This window comes from Solanum stenotomum, chromosome 9 (assembly GCF_019186545.1).
Source record: "Solanum stenotomum isolate F172 chromosome 9, ASM1918654v1, whole genome shotgun sequence".
Taxonomy (NCBI): domain Eukaryota; kingdom Viridiplantae; phylum Streptophyta; class Magnoliopsida; order Solanales; family Solanaceae; genus Solanum; species Solanum stenotomum.
In genome coordinates, this window is record NC_064290.1 from 4645856 (window position 1) to 4660465 (window position 14610).

General features: G+C 36.5%; 2 protein-coding genes across 2 annotated transcripts; one reads left to right on the top strand and one right to left on the bottom strand.

The window, feature by feature from the left end:
• The first annotated feature begins 797 nt into the window (after positions 1 to 797).
• LOC125875846 (bifunctional riboflavin kinase/FMN phosphatase-like) lies at positions 798 to 8492 on the top strand. Its single transcript, XM_049556890.1, has 10 exons — positions 798 to 1010; positions 1691 to 1877; positions 2884 to 3014; positions 3361 to 3430; positions 4004 to 4069; positions 5032 to 5186; positions 5275 to 5352; positions 5440 to 5576; positions 6097 to 6189; positions 8071 to 8492. The coding sequence occupies exons 1-10, from the start codon at positions 923 to 925 to the stop codon at positions 8215 to 8217; spliced, it is 1152 nt and encodes a 383-aa protein (XP_049412847.1). The 5' UTR covers positions 798 to 922; the 3' UTR covers positions 8218 to 8492.
• Positions 8493 to 9109: 617 nt separating this feature from the next.
• On the bottom strand, positions 9110 to 14266 carry LOC125875841 (ketol-acid reductoisomerase, chloroplastic). The gene is made up of 10 exons (XM_049556885.1): positions 13770 to 14266; positions 13460 to 13552; positions 12449 to 12514; positions 12166 to 12306; positions 11552 to 11779; positions 11340 to 11457; positions 11127 to 11266; positions 10845 to 11012; positions 10156 to 10311; positions 9110 to 9734 (listed from the first exon to the last, which is right to left on the bottom strand). Exons 1-10 carry the CDS (start codon positions 14070 to 14072, stop codon positions 9366 to 9368), a joined length of 1782 nt encoding a protein of 593 aa, XP_049412842.1. The 5' UTR covers positions 14073 to 14266; the 3' UTR covers positions 9110 to 9365.
• Positions 14267 to 14610: the final 344 nt, after the last annotated feature.

Below are 14610 nucleotides of genomic sequence, written 5' to 3' on the forward strand. Positions count from 1 at the left end.
CCACCAATAATAATGTAACAGAGCATCAAAACGAATATGGCATTTCAAGGTGTCGCCAGTTAGAATGACAATATTAAAAAGTTACTCCCTCTGTTTCAAATAAGAATGACCTTTTTCCCTTTTTGGTAACATTTTAATTAGCTTTCCACGTGGCATGTTTAAAGCCACAAGATTGAAGGGCAATTTAGTACATTTGACATAACTTTAATTTAGGACCACAAGATTCAAAAGTCTTCTTTATTTTCTAAAACTTTGTGTCAAGTCAAACCAGGTCACTCTTTATGAAACGGAGGGAGTATGTTATAAATTGACAAGTAGATGTTATCCTATCTTTGACGCCTAAAAGTGGGTGATTAAAACTATTTTATAACCTTTAAATAAACAAGTGCTTAAAAGTTGAAAGCATCTAAAAATAAGTTAATTTAAATGTGTTACTTAGGTCTCAGTGAACAAAATTATTTTTTAGAATTTTCAAAAAAAATTGTTCTCCTTTTAACTCCGGACTTGAGATTCTATCTCCTAAACACAAAATGATAATTGGTTTAGGGATTGAGATGGTTCAAAATTTCAGATAGTACAACATTTTGTTTTTCCAAACCCTCATATTGAAAATCCAAATTTCACAATAGTGGACAAGTTAAATAATGTAAGTGCCTGTTGATTGGAACATCACTCAAAAAGAAAGAAGAGGATATTGGAATTTAGGATATACGTAGTGGAACAATAATATTTGGAATACCGAATAATTACTTTTGGAAGGCGGGAAAAAGACTCTCCACACTGTGTAAGCACCTTTGCCCATTGCAAATTGGAATTTGATCCTTTCGTTAAAATATTTCTTTAAAATCCTTCATATTCTATGTTTTCTCTGCTCATTCATCAGATTTCACAGCAAAGCCTAAAACTTCTCTAACACACAACAATGGGGGATCTTCATTCTGCAGAAGAACATGGAAATACTCAAATTTCAACTGTCATTTTTGATTTGGATGGTACCCTTTTGAGTACAGGTCCTCTTTTTCCACTCCCTTTGTTTTTGTTTTTGTTTGATTTTTTTTCTGGGTTTGTAGCATTTCTGGGGTTTTTTTTTACTATGAGTTCAACTGAATGGTGTTTTTGACTCTGACAATGTAGGGATATAGCCCCTGTTTTTTAAAAAATCCATGGTGTCTGAGTCAGCTTGCGCTTAGGACTTATACCTAGGCAGTTCACCAGGTGGGTCAATATCTGATGTCAATGACCTTGACTAATTACCGTGATACCTGTCGGTTGTCACCTCCTACCAGCAACATGTATTAGGTATTAGGAAACTCTGTCCACCAAGTTTAGGACATATGAGAAGAAATTACCTAGTGTTTTTGTCTTTGCTGGGATTTGAATATGAGACCACATGATTTTCAATCCACTTTACTAACCGCTAGGCCACACCTTTGGGTGCTTCTATCAGTTCCATTTTGTGGGATGCAATATATGTGGGATAAAGCTTAAGAAAGAAAGATTTGAGTTTTTAAACTTATAATCTAAATTAGGCCCATAGAAACAATTTTAAAAGTAAAGTGCACGAGATATGGTAAGGATGTGTATACACAACCCTATCCAGACTCCACAAGTGGGATTAAACTGGGGTATGTTGTTGTATGCACCTCACTATGAGCCCACTGATACTAAATCTTGGATGTGTATGTTTTAGAGCACTTGACAAAGGAAATTCTGAAGGAATTTCTGGCTGGATATGGGAAGGTGCCAGATAAGGAGAAGGAAAAGAAAAGATTGGGCATGGCCCAGAAAGAGTACGCTATTGGCATTGTCAGTGATTACGACCTCCCTATCACGCCGGATCAGTATGTCCAAGCAGTCATGCCCTTTTATCATGACTTGTAAGTGTTTTTTAAACCATGTCTCTCAATATATTAGTTGTTTCTTTTTATTTTGGATATATTGTTATATGGATATTCACTTGTAAACTACTATAAAGCATAATTGGTTGACACTTAACAGTGGCAGACCTAGTGCATTAGTTATGGATTTGTCCAAAATAGAGATGAATCTACAACATAACTTATGGGTTCACGTGAACTCATCGGCTTTTTCTCAAACCCAGTATATGTATCAATCCACTAAATATTTGAATGTGAACCCAATTATTACTGTATATTAACTTGAGGTCACTATAGGAATCCATAAACTCCAAATCTTGGATTTGTCTGTGTCCAAACTAATACATTTGGTTCAAACCTAATATATGTGTTAAAAAATCCATTAAAATAGTATCAAACATAGAGTCCAAACACAACAAATTAATAGGTTGAGGTAGAATTCGGAACTCAAAGCCATTAAGTTCAAATCCTGGATCCGCCTATGTTGTTTGATGTCATCTTCTTACAAAATCATCATATTTGTGCATTTCATTTTACTTCATATTGGATAAGTAACATGGTTATTGATCCTTACATTCTCCTAGTGCTCTTACATGTTGAATAGAAGTCTTCTTTGTGTTGCTTTAAGAGCACATGCATCTTCCCGTTTTCCTACACTCTGTTACAAAGTTATATCTTAATGTCTTCGAGTGAAATGTTCTGTGATAATGTCTCCTATTCTAGTTGATGACATGATGAGAATGAAATATTTGTTTCCATGACATCTTTAATAATTTGACTAGCCGCACGATATTAATGCTCTGCTCTGTATAACTAACAGAATCTACTAAAACACTATGCACTAGTCGCCTCCACTTGTCAATAATTTTTCACATCTTCTTACATTGTGTTGACGGTGTGATAGATTAGCTAGTTTCAGCTTCCCTGCACTGATTTAAGATATTCAATGCTTAAGCAAATGCGCAACAGAGTATTCACGTATAGTTTTTTTCCGATTTTGTTTCAGGTGGTTGCAAGCGAAAGCACTTCCTGGTGCTAATCGCCTTATAAGACATCTCCATAAGCATGGAGTTCCCTTTGCCCTTGCTTCAAATTCCAAAAGGAAAAACATAGATGGGAAAGTCTCTCTCCAAGAAGGTTGTGCTATAACTCATTAAGAAATTAATGTAAAACGTAGTTTATCTTCATTATGCTCCTTTTCACATTATCCTTTTATTTTCTTGCTTCATCAATTAGTGTTGTTATTTTCGAAGTAAATAGTCCATAAGACAGTTCCTTAGGACTGAGAAAATTCTTTTTGTTAAAGCCAGCAAAGTGTTTTTTTTGAATCATATTATTGTTAAAAAAATGTTTCCTTCTCTTCCTAAATGAGGTCACCTTTATGAACTTTCAATCATGGTCAGCACATCAATTTTCTTTCAGTTGTTTCCTTGTGAAGGTGTATATTATAAGCTAACATAATCCTTTTTCTTCATTGAACTAGGTTGGAAAGAATGTTTTTCCGTAATTCTTGGAAGTGATCAGGTTAAATCAGGGAAGCCTTCTCCAGACATGTAAGTTAGGCTTTCTACTGTGGGTGATTCTCTGAATAGTTCTGGTTACTTCTATGCATAAGATATGACATACTACTTTATCCTCTATTCCTCTCGAAGTTTGTGTTATCACATTTTTCTTGAAGAAAATCTGAGAATATTTCATTGATAGCGGGAGAACCAAGAAGGTGCTTAATTACAATAGCATGTACAAACTGCTCATGATACTATTCTTTCAGAAGCTCATAAAGTTACCGAAATCTATCATTTGATCTCTGCTATTTAGATATTCATGGTTGACTAAAAAGACTAAATATGTAAGCAAAAGTAATTCAATTCAAGAACCCTATAGCTAATTCCTTTAAAGCGTCTTCAATTAATCTCCCCTTTTCCTATTATGTCTAAAATAAGTACCGAATAACAATTTTGTGCTATACATGTTCATTGTTCAGAAGCTATTGTTAGTCTAAAATCTTGCAAAATTTGTGTATATCACTGACAGACTGAACTTCTTTTCCATTGGTTGATAATTGGTGTCACCTGTGAGATAATATATTTCTTCTGATTTCCTGTGAATTCTTGAATTGATTTTAGATTTCTTGAAGCTGCAAAACAAATGGGTGCAGATGCAGCTCACTGCCTAGTGATAGAGGATTCTGTGTAAGTCGCCTTTTCTTTCTCATTTCTAGTTAGCTTGTTTAAGTTGGACAGTTCTTTGCATGCCTATGTTGTGTGCTAGTGAGTGGTGGAAATCATCCACCTTTCATGTAAGTGACTGTATTTCTATTCTCAAGGATCAAACTTACATCGTCACAAGCGATCAGCATAACTAGCTGTCTAGCATTAGTTTACTGCTTAAACTCTTACCAGATTAACATGTACCTCAAAAAGTTTGACATTCCTCCTTTTTTTTCCCCTACTAATAGCTAACTTGACTAGCTGAACACACTCTCGAAGCTGATTTTGATTCTTAACATATGTTGATATGATGATATCATGAGTACGTAATTCCATCTAACAATGTTTGTGGGACTGAGAAGTGAATTTGCGTTATGTGTGTAAAAATTTGGTTCTTGAATTTCACATTCCTGGTGCATGGAGCATGTTAAGTTATTTTACCTCCAATAGAAACATTAATCGCAAACTGGGGTGGGTATGAGTCTTGTGCCTATCTTAGGACATGAGGCTTTAACCATAAATGCCTCTTGGTTTTGATCTTTTCTGGACAAGACTGAAATAACTCATTGATACACGTACCTACACATGGAAGTCTTAATTTCTGCAGTGTGTAATTCTACTAATTTTAATGCTGCTTTGGTATCAAAAGCTGGTGATCTATTCCAGCATATCATTTTTGCTAATTAGAACAGCTTAAACATGATTCACATGAGATGTGAGTGTGTGCCATCTTAACTCTAGTCAAAGCTGACAATATTTGTGCTGTGCTGTGGCACACACCAATGCATGTGAAGGGCTTCAGATACTTCCTTAGAAATCAAAGTAATCCTGTTTTTCTTTAAATTGACTTGCTCCTTGTTTGTGCAGTTAATGCACGACTGTTGAACATTTTTTATTAACCGAAATTGATATGACAGTAGTTCCTCACCCAATAACTTTGACAGTATTGGAGTCAGGGCAGGCAAGGCTGCTGGAATGAAGGTGGTAGCTGTGCCATCTTTCCATTCTGAATTTGATCAATATACAATAGCTGATTCTGTGCTTCGTTCACTCCTAGATTTAAAGCCGGAAGTATGGGGTCTCCCACCATTTGAAGACTGTATGTTTCTTTCCAGTATACCTTCTTTATGCTCTGGTCCTGCATGTCCTTCTAGCATAATGCAACTTTTATTACTTGATGATTGCAGGGGTTGATAATGCGTTGCTGGTTGAACCTGTTCATTTCAGGGGTCTGTACAAAAATGGCCTCCTCCATGATTTTGCAGGTCTTGGACAAGCCCCATATCCTCCCTCCCTGATTCCTTCTTATTTGTGTTATTAGATTCAGAATTCTGACTAAAGATCATATCCAGATGAAGGGCCGTCTACTCTACCAGATCAAGTGTTTGGAGTTTATTTTGGCTGGGCAAAACCTGAGGCGTACAAGTTCATAAAGATTGTTCTTGGCGTTGGTTGGGGACATGGCTGCTGCAGTTCTAAGAGGAAGATGGTGAGTAAACTAACCCAATGCTGCTTCACTTGACACTGTTTGATGCTCATGGAACTCTCAGTATTATGGTTGCTTATTTGTTTTCAGTTAGGGGTATTGCAGAATACTGTGTTTAACTGTACACTTATTGTGACTGTTATAAAGTGTTTATTGAGCATTACTCAATGTGTCTGTGTAGTGGACAACTGCTATATATAGTTTGACATGCTGTCTACTAAGCATCAAATAGTGTAGCACAGTTTTTGGAAGTGCGTATGTTCTAAGCAATGAAAAAAGTTCACTGGTTTTCTTCAGCAGAAGAAAAAGTTCGTCAGTAATCTTCTCGAGGCATTTTAATTGCTTCATGCATGATGTTGCTTATAGTTACAATTTGTCTAATTGCATAGTCCCTAATTCCTACTTGACATACATTAGCTTTATCATCTCTTTTATCTTTTATCTGCTGCTATTTTAAATTTCTCGTTCTTATATGTTTTCTTAGTTTAAAGATGACCATAGTCGTTTTTCTACTCCATTTCAGCAAGCTTGTATAGTTGATTCAAGTGACGAACAGATCCATCCTGGCAAAATGGAAGTTGTGATTGTAGGTTACATCAGAGGATCACACGATGAGGTGATATATATAGTTTTATTAATTTTCCTGTATTACCCACCGGGATGATAGTAACCATGGTAAAAATTAACGAATAACAAGATTTTTATGGGGAAAACAACAGCTCGAAAAGAGCAAAATAGTATCAGTATAACAGAGTAGTTTGGAGGTTCTAGTTTCCTCATGAGTCCCCTACTCAAAACTGAAAACCCAAAATCCACTGTATTATACACACTCAAAATACATTTCATTTCTTTTAATACCTTTACTGTAATACCACTCACCCTTGCCCTCAAGGCAGTTCTAGTGGCAAGAGCACATATACGTGATATGTTGGGCTCCATCATGGGTTCGAATCCGGTCACATACAAAAACTTGGTACTTAAGTGGAGAAGGGTGGACCTATTATCCACCAAGTTTCGAACCGTGTGCCGGGGTCTTCGGGGATTTCTCGGTTATCAGAAGTACCACTCACTCCTGCATTCCTTTTTTTTTCCTCACAAAGATCTACATTGTGAAAAAACCCTTGGCCCAACTCTCTTTTTGAGAAAACATCTCAACCAAAACCGGGGTCTCACACCTTCCAATCCATTGCAACCCCATCAATGGTTAGGTATACAAGGGTCTCGTCGTATTCCATCCATTACAACACTGCAAATGGCTAGGCATGCACATACTTTATTCTTGTTGCATGTAAATAGTACTGATCGTATGCCCGTGCCTATGAAAACCCCTTCTCATGCTCCTATACTAGCTAAAACTCAAGGATAAACACTGGGATGATAACCATAGTAAAAGCAGGATGAAAGTAAGGAAGGATAATGATATTTTTACGTGGAAAACTCTTCTTTAACTTAAGGGAAAAGCCACAACCCAAAAGGAGCAAAACAATATCACTATAGTTGAAAATTTTGCTCTGGTAATTTCAAAGTCTTCGAGAGACTCACCCACCCAAAAGAGGAAACCCACTAGGTTATACACGCTCGGAATACATTTTCTTTGACACCCTCACAAGAATACCACTCACTTTAGTTCTTTTTCTTCCCTTATGGAGAACTACTCCTTGAGCTGAGGGTCTATCATAAACAACCTCTCTACCTCTAAGGTAGGGATAAAGTCTACGTACAGTCTACCCTCCCCAAACCTCACTTTGTGGGACTACACTGGATGTGTTGCTATTGTATGGATAACTACATCTTTCTCTATCTCTCGATTGTCATACAATTAAGTGAATAAAACCATACTTATAGGAGGAAAAACTTTTCCTCCAATAAAAATAGTGCCAGAAGAGAATTACTTTTTAGAACAGAAATCAGACCTCCTTAGAATTTCTTACATTCTAAGAAACTTCCCTTTTCTTTAAGTTTTCATCCTTCATCAAACTACTGAACCACTACTTGAAATCCATCGGATACCTTTATTGTCATGTCGGATTTATTTCTATCTATGGGGCTGGGTCCTACAACTTCGATGATATGTATGCTTGCTTCTCATACTTGCTTTAGTTGATTAGTCAAACCCACAAAATTAATGTACCTGTTACTGAGTCCATTTGCGAGTTTATGGCACAGACATTCCATATGATTACAGCAGAAACACACTCTGCTGTTGTAATACTGTAACCAAAACATATTTTTCCTGTTACAGCAACTGAAGTCTTTTCCAAATTTGTGTAGGATTGTGTGGTAGGCTTAGACAGATACTTACAACTACGATATAATTGATAAACATTTAAGTTCCTGTCTACCCTCTTCCAAGATGTACAGAGAAGTTGGCTTGCCGATGTTTAATTATCATATCACTATGTCCACTGTTCACATGTTTTAGCACTCTCTCTACTTTATCTTGCTTAATTTTCTCATCTGTACTAAGTGTAGCATTTTCCATGCATCATTCATACAGGGAAAATCAGACAAAATAGAAATACTTGAGGAAGACAAATCCATTGCCAATGCTGCCTTGAATCTGTCTGAATTCTCCCTAGGTGCATTCAAGTCCCTCTTCTCTGAAGTTGCTATACAGGATGATTGCGACCTTAACGTAAAATGAACAAGGATATGATTGGCATTAGCATAGCGAGTAGTTACATCTGTTACCCTGAAAGAGGAAATATGTCTTCTTGGGATCAGGGTGACAAAAAAAAAACATCAAATAATTTTTGAAACTCAGAACTTCAATCGTTGTTCTGGTTTCTTGCTCACATGGTTATGGATTAGTAGCCTGCCTACCATTACCATTTTTTCTGTAAAATTAACAGTCCCATGGATGAATTTCATAGTTACTGTTAGTGCTTTGCCAATGGATTGAAAACAATGAAATTTTGTGTTTAGTTTAGTCTTTTGCAGTTTCTCCTTTTACTCTATGTTCTCATGCCAGGTGAATTCGGTGCTTATTTTAGTATTATCAGGGCCTTAATACGAGTTTAACCTTGAGATTTGCAAATACTTTTATATTCAGAAAAACTTCTAATTGTGAATTTTATTTTATTTTTTCTTTCCAATTTTTGGTCATAACTATTAATATTACATTGCATTTCAATATATTACATACGAAATTTTTGTTTACTCTTTTTTTTATTCCTATGGTGAAATTGTCAAGTACATATGTCATTTATGAATTTGATTATTTTGTACTATTTATATCGCTTAACAATGCAAAAGTTCAACTTTATTGTTAAGTTTGTACTAATTTTTGTGTTTAATATGTTGTCCATTATGATGATGTTATTGCGCATTTAATCTTTTTGTACTTGCTTTTTATATATATGAAGTTGCATCACACCTTTTGATATCTATAAAATTAACATTGATACTTTGCACATATTTTATCATACTTGTAAAGTTGGTATTTTACACAAATTTCTTTATAATAAGTGGTTGCTCTCGTTCATAACGTTAGATGAAAAATGGCAGAAAAATACCGCACTAAAACTGTTAAAATTACACATGTAGAGACTGAAACATGCTACTGCCACATAACCCACATTTTATAGTTGCTAAAAGGGTTCCCAAATTTCGAATCTGTTATTCAGCAAAAGGTTGCATAGAGAAAGTGCTAGTACCCGAAAAAGGCTAAGATTCTTATAAGCTAACAGATTTAAGTATTCTTGCCTTCACCAACACACATCAACAATATGAAATCTCCACCTCACAATTACACAAAATTCTAACTCGCTCACAAAGTGACCCGTAAATCCCTTAATTGCCAGATTGCCTGAGCTCGGGGCGGACAAAATCAGCATCTGCTGTTACAGAAATATCAACTGTGGGTCTCAGTTCCGCACATACCTTAATAGCTCCATGCACGGGATCTGCAAGGAAGTTGCTGATGAGATCTCGATTGATAGGGGCATTATTATCCACAGCTACAAGTGCTTGCTGGGTGAGGTTGTAATCAAATCGAGGGGCCCACTTCCTGGAACCTAAACGTGCTGTTGTAGAGCAATTGTCAACCATGAATGATACTCCACGAGCATGCATGAACGGATTCAATGAATCTACAGACTCGATGACACTTTCATTGATAATCTCGGAGTAAGAATGACCTTTCTTCCTCAGAACCTCAATCTGTTCATATTTTCCAAAGACAATATTTTAGATGACAAGGAATGTCAGAGAACAGGACATATTATATTCACGTAATCTTTCATCATTTGGCAACCCTTTCCATAGTGATTTTCTAGAACTTAAAAAAAAATAGTAAGATTCATTTGAGCTCCAAGGCAAAAAATTCTTCAAAAAGCACAACTTTCTCAATTCAAGATTCAGATGTTCAAGTGGCATGCTAACACCGTTTACGCTGGATGTCCTAAAAGTATCGAATCCAAGGCACATAAGCAAAAGAGTAAATATGATTATCTAAAAAGGAAGAGAAAGCGACCAGAGCAAAAGAGCACTTCAAGCATATCCTGAAATATCATGCAATACTTCCATTGCTCAAGCATAAAATATAAGAATAAAAATAGAGGTATAAAGTAGAAATGCTAACCTGGGCCATCATCAATGCCACAAAGACACCAGCAGTGAAAGGATACAGAGGACCAAGATCACCGGCTGGTCGGGTTGCTCGGACGCGCTCACCAACCTTCCACATCCTTGTTTGATCAATTTTCCCCATTGGGAAGGCAGGTAAGCCCTCCTTTTCCTGCGTGTACAGAAACCAAAGATAAAATCATTTTATTTTAGTATTTGACGCTTTTCTTCAACTATCCCCATGAAGACCTTATAGTACCAGGTCTAACATGTGAACAAAATTAAGATTTCACCGAAAAAAGGCACATTGGCTTAGTAGGAGGATTATAGTCTCGAAACTTATATAGAGAAAAAACCAATGCCCTTCTGCTATTCTCATAGCTGATTGGGTAAAAAAATAAGCCCACATTAATTAGCAAAGTTTTTAGATAGTGCTCCAAACCTGAAACAATTGTGTTTGTTTCTAAAACACTCTTTCAGGGATCTTACTTATTTTCCTGTAACTGAAAAACCAAAGGTCTGACAAAAACTAGTCCAAATACACTGGGAAAAACATTTTCTCAAATTAATCCACTTGTGCAAAATTTCCCCAGAATTGTTCTTCAAAAACATCTCGAAACCTAATCATTAAAGAACTAAACTAAAACCAAAGTCCAAACCCGGCCAAGTTACTATCATAAAACTACAGAGTAAAAGATGACTTACATAAAAGCGGCGGCCAGCCAAGACAACACTCCTGATCTCGCTTCCTGTAGCTACATCTTCATAGCACTCATACAAAATCTCCATGCAGGGGTAAAATGAAGCACTGTATGCAGCTTCAAACTCCCTCTTGCCCTCCTCAGTCAATGAGTTGTACACAGCCAACATGCCCTGGAAAACGGATACATGTGCATACCACAATTTTAGGGAAATTTTAACAAAAGTGCTACATAAGCATCTTCCTCGACATAATACTCTTTCGGAAGATAAAAATTGAAGACCGACCTTTGTTGATATGGTCTTTGAAATGACTCCAGTTATGCATTCTACAGTGTTCTTGTATGCAAGCTCCTCATTCATTCCATTCTCAGTGTACCTTCTGAAAAGTGACTCCACAACTCCATGGACAGCACCAAGTAAAATACCTAATGAGGGAACCACAATTACTCAACCATAACGGCTTTAGTAAGCTAGAAATAGACTTGAAAACACACTAACCTCGTTCTCCAAAAATGTCACTTTTATATTCCTGCTCTAGAGTAGTAGCAAAAGTAAAGGGAGAACCAAGGGCAACAGACCACCCTAGAGCAACATCTGTGGCTCTTCCATCAATATCCTGGAGATAGTAAAAGGTGTGACCGTGTGAGACTGATTGAACATAAATTAATGGCTTGAAGGAAAGAGAGTAGAGAAAGGTCATTGAAATAGACCTGGTGAACTGCAAAACTTGAATTAATTCCAGCACCATTGACTTCTTTTCCTTGAACATATAATCTCCTGACTGAGGGCCCCATTCCCTTGGGACATACAGCAATCACACTAATGTTCTTTGGGAAGTCAAGGCCCATTGACTGCAAATGGCCAAGGAGGAATCCATGTGAAAGCCCAAGTATGCTGTTTGGCTTCATGTGAGAGAACACTTTCTCATAATTATCAGCCTGCACATACATCACAAAAATTAGACAGCAATATTTAAACCCCTTCCGCCTTCCAAGAATGCTTCTGTTTACATTGATTCCAAATACTAAAATTCTATGCTTTAGCAATAGTTATACCAAGACAAAAGTTGGCCCTAACATTGTAATTCACACATTTTAGCACCCCAAACGTGAATGTGATTTCAAAAGATGATGAACAGAAGACAAAAAGTAACAATATCATATCTTATTCCAAAATAATTGTAGACTCAACCAAAAAAAATCTACTAAGTTAGCCAAGAGGTTGAACTATTGTGTGAAGGAAGCCTTCAATAAAATGTAACCATCAAAAAACGTAATAACCAAATGTTGCCACAATAAAAACAGAGGCTAAAACAATGTCCAACCTGAGCAGCATCAGAAATCAAAAGCAGCACTAAATCACTGCCAGAGATAGTCTCGTATATGTCACCAAGGGTTCCGTTCTCTTCAGTAAACCCAGCTGTGCGGGCCTCTGCAAATGAGCTTGAACCCTTTCTTAAACCAATCTACATGAAACAGAAATTACACTTGTAAGCTTAACAATATGTCAAAAGTATAACACATTCACCACCATTTCAAACACCATCTTCCACTGTTATCTGTCTCTGTGGGATGGGAAGGAGAAAGCAGAAGAAGATGAAGTATTACCTTAACAACTATGTCAGATTTTATTTCTGCGAGAGAATCCCTCAAGTTCTGGGCTTGAGCAGGTCCCTACAAAAGAAATGGTATTTACTAAGCAAATCTGAATATGGAAAAGAGAAGAAAAAAGAGCAGTGCTGTTAAAAGCTGTCACTTCCAGTGATGAAGCGATGAGACCAAGGAGCTATTATTTCACGGGTGAAACCATGCAGTTCAGAGAAGTGTGGTTCAAACAATGATGCGCAAAGTGATCCAAAAGAAATGTTTGAAGGCACATTCAATCTCAACTTTTCGAGGAGTTCGATTAATATTGACATTATTGAATTGGAAATTGAAATTAGTAAAGCGCTATATTAATGTATATTGACATTTTTTAACTTCTCATAAATTTTACCCCGCAGTCCAAAGAAGAGTGTGCTTCATTTCTTGTTTTTTGCTTTTCAAAACACCGAAAAAAAGAGCACAAAACACGAAAGGAAGCATGTAAAATATTTTTATCTCACATATAAGGAAAAAAGTTTCCATTTTCAGCAAAATTAGACGAAGATAACTCATAGAAACCATATCATCAACAACCTAATAGCAAATAGAAAAAGAATTCAACATAGGATGAAGTGCTACGAGCAATTCAGAAAGAGCAACAGAAAAAAGCAGTTCAAAGCTGGGTGACTGATTACATCAGAAGATAATAGCTCACTAGGAAATTTGAAAATGTAAAGGAATATTTGCCAGATTCCAATATTATAGAAAAAGGAATCTTCAAAAATTCTATTGACCAAGATTTTCACCAATCAGATAGCACTCAAAAATATCATCCTTCTCTTTTACTTTAGACAGGCAACACTAAAGTACTACTATAAGGAACTTTTTCCTTAAAGTTTATATTGCAAATACCAGTTAATTCCTTGGAATAAGAACATCTCATTACCAGTCATTTCTGACTAAGGAACATCATTCAATCAAAGGCAATTTCTAATTAAAAATGGATTTGACAAAAACTGAATCCATGAGATATACCTGAGACCCCCAGCCGATAACTCCAATCTGCTTGATTCCTTTGAAAGCATCAGGCAAATACTTGAACAAATCTCTCCCTCCCCTCACAATGTACTGCACCACAATATTTCATATGGTCAAAAACTTTAAAAAAACGACAGATAAATTTTCAGCATAAACACAGTTCTTTAGCCACTTTTAGCTCATAAGCATCACTTTAACTAACTTTCAAGCTAACTAGACTAGATTGATTCATTCTATCAATCAAAAATATAAATTTACACGATTAGAGTGAATCTGGACAAACAAATAGAGAAGATGAGGAATGCACCTCATCATTTCCAGCGAGGGTTACTTTCTCCTTCTTAAAAACGGATGTTTCAAAATCGAACGAAGCAGGAGCTTTGACGGTAGCAGGTGCGGCGACCATGCGAGCCGCAAGCGCGCCGCCGCCGGAGTTTGAGCTGCCAGATGAAACGGCGGCTTGAGCTCTGAGAGGCTTAAGCGATGGTGTTGACGAGGATAGAAACCCTAAGTTACCAACAAGAGAAGGTTTTAGGGATTTGGTTGAGGAGGAGGAGGAAGGAGGAGTGGAAGTGGTGATGGAGAAGGAAGTCGCCGCCGCCGCCGCCATGATTGTGAAGTGGAAAGCAGACAAATGAAAGTGTTACAGAGAGGGATAAGAGGAAGCAGAGGGAGAAAATGATAAATGGAGAGTTCCGTTTTATAGATGTTGCAGTGTGATAGTGGTACTTTGCTAGGGTAAAGGCTTGGTACTTTTACGTATTCGCGTTCACTGACAAAATCGACTCATTACATAAATCTTAAGGGATCGTTTGATGTAAGGAATAAAAATATATAGTTGTGAGATAAAAAAAAGATAGTACTGAAAGAAGTTTGATGTCTTGTTTGGTTGACATGTCTGGTATAACTTATGGATAACTTATCCCACCATTTATATCATAGTAATGGAATAAGCTATCACATATATAAGGTGGGGTAAGTTATCTCAGGATAACTAACCTAAGGATAATTAATTTTGAAATAATTAGTTCCCAATCAAACGACAAAGGTCTAAACTCGAAATTAAAAAAACATATTGCAAAGAACCTATAGTATTTTCAAAAAAAAATTCTCTATATATATGGTGTTGAGCCAACTTGTAATTGTAC

Excerpts from the sequence above, each read along its gene's own strand:
- LOC125875846 (XM_049556890.1), top strand. The coding sequence starts at position 923 with ATGGGGGATCTTCATTCTGCAGAAGAACATGGAAATACTCAAATTTCA. Across the intron at positions 3,015-3,360 it reads GAAAGTCTCTCTCCAAGAAG|GTTGGAAAGAATGTTTTTCC; the intron begins GTTGTGCTATAA and ends TCATTGAACTAG. Across the intron at positions 4,070-5,031 it reads CTAGTGATAGAGGATTCTGT|TATTGGAGTCAGGGCAGGCA; the intron begins GTAAGTCGCCTT and ends TAACTTTGACAG.
- LOC125875841 (XM_049556885.1), bottom strand. The coding sequence starts at position 14,072 with ATGGCGGCGGCGGCGGCGACTTCCTTCTCCATCACCACTTCCACTCCT. Across the intron at positions 13,553-13,769 it reads CCCTCGCTGGAAATGATGAG|TACATTGTGAGGGGAGGGAG; the intron begins GTGCATTCCTCA and ends ATTGTGGTGCAG. Across the intron at positions 11,458-11,551 it reads CAAGTTTTGCAGTTCACCAG|GATATTGATGGAAGAGCCAC; the intron begins GTCTATTTCAAT and ends TACTATCTCCAG.